The 4,169-nt window shown below is 55.7% G+C and overlaps 1 protein-coding gene across 1 annotated transcript; it reads left to right on the top strand.

The window, feature by feature from the left end:
* Positions 1-356: 356 nt before the first annotated feature.
* LOC112657189 (granzyme B-like) lies at positions 357-3,485 on the top strand. The gene is made up of 5 exons (XM_025443095.3): positions 357-604; positions 1,555-1,702; positions 2,118-2,253; positions 2,456-2,719; positions 3,238-3,485. The coding sequence occupies exons 1-5, from the start codon at positions 544-546 to the stop codon at positions 3,406-3,408; spliced, it is 780 nt and encodes a 259-aa protein (XP_025298880.1). The 5' UTR covers positions 357-543; the 3' UTR covers positions 3,409-3,485.
* Positions 3,486-4,169: the final 684 nt, after the last annotated feature.

Below are 4,169 nucleotides of genomic sequence, written 5' to 3'. Positions count from 1 at the left end.
CTTACCATGCTGGACCATGGGCGCTACTGTTTCTGACTCCTCCACCAGACAGACAACTCTCTGAGGGAAGGAAACACATCTCCAGTATGCTGGATCATGCAGACATGGGCCCAAATACACAGCGCTAAGGAAATTATCCTGATGGACCTAGCAGCATGGAAATGAGGCAGTGGTGGTCCTATCACTGGGGACCCAGGTTTCTGGGCTCTAGTACCCTTACAGGCTGATACCACATCCTCCAGTCCCCACCTGATATGCTTGCTGTCCTATTCTGAGCTGGAACAGGTGGTCTGCTCTGAGTCAACTGGTGTGGGTTCTGATGTGGTCACAGCATGATTCTCACACAACCACCCAGAGAACGTCATCAGACAGAGGGGCAGGGGGCAGGGAGGCTTTCATAGAAAGCCTTCTAAGGATGAAGCACCATAAAACCAGAGAGGAGTTCAAGGTCAGGGAGCCCATCTGCACCCCCTTCCTCTCCCAGGAGCTATAAAGGAGTGCAGAAGCGCCAGCAGCTCCGACCTGAGCAGCCTCCCGGGGAAGATGCAGCCACTCCTGCTCCTGCTCCTGCTGGCCTTTTGCCTGCCTTCTGGGGCCAAGGCAGGTGAGTGTACACCCCCACCCTAAGAGGCCCAACCCCATCTCACAGTGGCACAGCTTTCCTGTCCCTTCTGAACACCCCTATCCACCTACCACCAGGAACATTCTCAACCCCAGCCTTCATCCTGCCTCCCCCTCTCAAGTGTGATGCTGATAAGCTAGCAGTAGGGACAGCGGGGCAAAAGGCTGTCTCTGGAAGAGCTAGTCGCTACTGTCCCCTCCCCAGCCTCTACCTTTGCCATCTGAAATTAGAACTTTCCTGGAATAGCAGAGGGTGAGAAACTGGAAAGAGAACACCATAAATCCCCCTGCAGAGGGCAGAGCAAGGGGCTTCCCTCAGCATCTACTTAGGAGTGAAGCCCGGGGCTCAGCTGACCCAACAGTTGGATGGATCACTGTCCCCAGAAGACTGCTCTTGCCTTGCCTCTGCCTCAAGGCTCCTCATCCCTCTCTCCAACTCTGCTTTTCTTCCCAGGCTCTTAGTGGCTCCCCTCTTTCAAGCAGACCTTGGCAGACCTCAATTTCTCTGCTTTCCAGAATCCTACCAGCACGCCGGGGAGCCTTGCCTTCGTGCAGCCAACCAGCACTTACTAGGCACCTATGACCCGTCAGGCCCTTAGGAAATCGGCAATGTCACACATCTACTTAACTAAACTTAGATCCCAGCCACTGGAAAAGACTTCACAGGATGACAGGGGCCTTAGAAACTCACTTGAAACAAGGCAAAGTCAGGAGAGGGATTTTTCTGGAGCCTCTAGGACGTTGCTATTCCTAACACAGGTGTGGTCCCCTCTGATTATGTGTAGAACACAGATGCACAGCCTGAGACTGCTGCCCTCAAAACTCCCAGGGGAGGAAGTCGAGGCCCTCCACCTTACCTGCTGCCCCAAATCAGGCATGCCTGCCTGCTGGATTCAGTGGGTAGACAAGAGCAGAACAGAATTTTTCCTTCAGGAGAGATCATCGGGGGACATGAGGCCAAGCCCCACTCACGGCCCTATATGGCGTTACTTCAGATTGAAAACCCGAGCAGGCAGATCAAGTGTGGTGGGTTCCTGATACAAGCGATGTTCGTGCTGACAGCCGCTCACTGTTGGGGGAGGTGAGAAGTACTAAACAGGCTGCACTGCCCTGAAAACCCCTGCAGGGAGCCCTGCCTTCCTACCAGCTCGCACCCCCCCCCCCCCACGCTGAGCTCCGCTGGGGCATGCTTTGCCATTGTATGCCAACTCATGCAATCACGTTTCTGTGGGAAACTGTCCCCTAAGACCCACCGGCACACTCACCATCGGCTCCAGAATCCTACCTCAGCTGCTGAGAAGCAGAAGGCACAGAGAGCTCAATCACGGCCCCTCCTGTTGCCTCAGTTTCCCCTCAGCTTAAGTACTGCCTTGATTTCCCTCTATCACCTTGATTTCCCTCTCAGCTGCCCTGCCCTGGCTGCCACCTGCCCTCTCGACTCCCAGGCTGTACCCTGTGACTCCACACCCCCACACCCCACTCTGCTCTCTGTGCAGCTCCATCAAAGTCACCCTGGGCGCTCACAACATCAAGGAACAGGAGAAGACCCAGCAGGTCATCCCCGTGAGAAGAGCCATCCCCCACCCAGACTATAGTCCAAAGAACTACTCCAATGACATCATGTTACTGCTGGTAAGGAGACCTCCCTGCAGCTCTTGCCCTCCTGGGTCCAGACTGTTTCCCTCCCACTGGGACCTGTCCCTGCCATCCTTCCCATGCTGGCCACCTGTCCAGTCCCAGAGGCTCACGGGAGAGAGAAGACACTGCCGCCTCATCAGAGTGTCAGGCCCAGAGGCCACTGGCTGAGCTGGACTCTCTTACCTCTTCCCGTCAGCTTGAGAGGAAGGCCAAGTTGACTGCGGCTGTGAAGACTCTCCCCCTGCCCAGGGGCAAGGCCCGGGTGAGGCCAGGACAGGTGTGCAGCGTGGCCGGCTGGGGGCAGATTGAGGCCAAGATACGCAGGTACCCAGACACTCTGCAGGAGGTGTCACTGGAAGTGCAGAAGGATTCAGAGTGCGAATTCCTCTTACCCAAGTATTATGACAGCACCACTCAGCTGTGCGTGGGGAATCCAAAGGAAACCAAGTCTTCCTTTCAGGTGAGACTCAGTGTCTGCTTAGCATGGCTCTGGGGACAGGGGTGTTTGGGGAGGACCTGGGATCTGGAGATATAACCAGTGATCCTTCTCCTGAGGAGTAGAGGGGGAGCTGCCAGAGATGAAGGCACCTAAGCACCTCTGCAAGCCTGCTAAGACCTAGAATGAATTCAAACCATGCTCTTCCAGAAGGATGCATTTGCAGCACCCTGCCCCAACCCGGCCACTGATGCTGGGTGTGGCAGTGATGAAAACCAGGGGGTTCCTCAGAGCTGGCACCCACCTGGGTTACGGGCTCGGCCTGCATGCTGTCAGCCCCTAAAGAGTAGAGTGAAGCCAGCAGTCCCTCATCAGAGGATCGGGACCGGGGGAGGAGAGGGAGCTGCCACTTGGGGTGAAGTGTAGCAGTGACAAAGTCCAGGCCGGCCCTGTCCTCTTAGCTCTCGTGGAGGCCATGCAACACAGGCTTCTCAGAGGGGCCTAGGAGGGCAGGCTCACTCCTCCTCTATCTCTGTCCACAGGGAGATTCTGGGGGCCCTCTCGTGTGTAACAATGTGGCTCAAGGCATTGTCTCCTATGGACTAAAAAATGGGACACCTCCCCGGGCCTACACCAAAATCTCAAGTTTCCTGCCCTGGATAAAGAAAACCATGAAGAGGCTCCACCTGCAGGAACCAGACTATCTGCTCTAGAGCTGATCCAGAATCACACTGGGAAGGGTGGAGGGAGGGTGCCAGCAAGCAATTAAAAGTCTCTAAGTGAGTTTGAAGGGCCCGTTTCTTATTTATTCACTGACCTTCGTTCTCTGACATCAACTCTGTGCTTTTGACAAGGCCAGTGACACAATTCTGCTCTTCTGCTTCCTCTTCTTCGTCCTCCTCCCATCTCCCCTCAGCACCATGCAAAGTTCCTTCCAGCTCCTCCTTACCCACACCTGTGTCTCAGAGCCTGCCCTTGTGCCAGGCCTGAAGCTGAGCACTAGCAGGAGAAAGCATCAACCACTCTGGTCCCTGGGCTCAGGGTGAACGTTTTACCTCCTCCCCCTGTGTTCTCTGGCAGGGAGCTAAGGGATAGACACCATGGGTCCTGGACCCACGCTGGCACAATCTAGGGTACAGCTCTAGGACCTGCCCTGCTGAGAACCGACAGGGGCCTCCTCAAGCAGGACATTTCCCTCCCATAGCCGAGGAAGCTGGCACAGGCTGGGCCGGGGTCTCACGAGGAGCTTTTCATCTCTCCTCCACTGAGTTCCCTCTCTGACCTCTTCTGAGCTCAGGGACCAGCTCGGCCTTGAATCTCCTGGCTGCCCCTTCTTGTCCATCCCTGCTGACCACTGAGAGCATTCTTTGGCCACCAACTCCTGTCCCTTCCAGACCACACTCATCTGATCTGGCCTCTTCCTCATATCCCTTCTACCTAGAACACCCAAGTTCCAGCAGGGCCTCACGACTGA

This window comes from Canis lupus, chromosome 8 (genome assembly GCF_003254725.2).
Source record: "Canis lupus dingo isolate Sandy chromosome 8, ASM325472v2, whole genome shotgun sequence".
Taxonomy (NCBI): domain Eukaryota; kingdom Metazoa; phylum Chordata; class Mammalia; order Carnivora; family Canidae; genus Canis; species Canis lupus.
The sequence above is the reverse complement of the archived record's forward strand: the minus strand, read 5'-3'. Positions and strand labels throughout refer to the sequence as shown.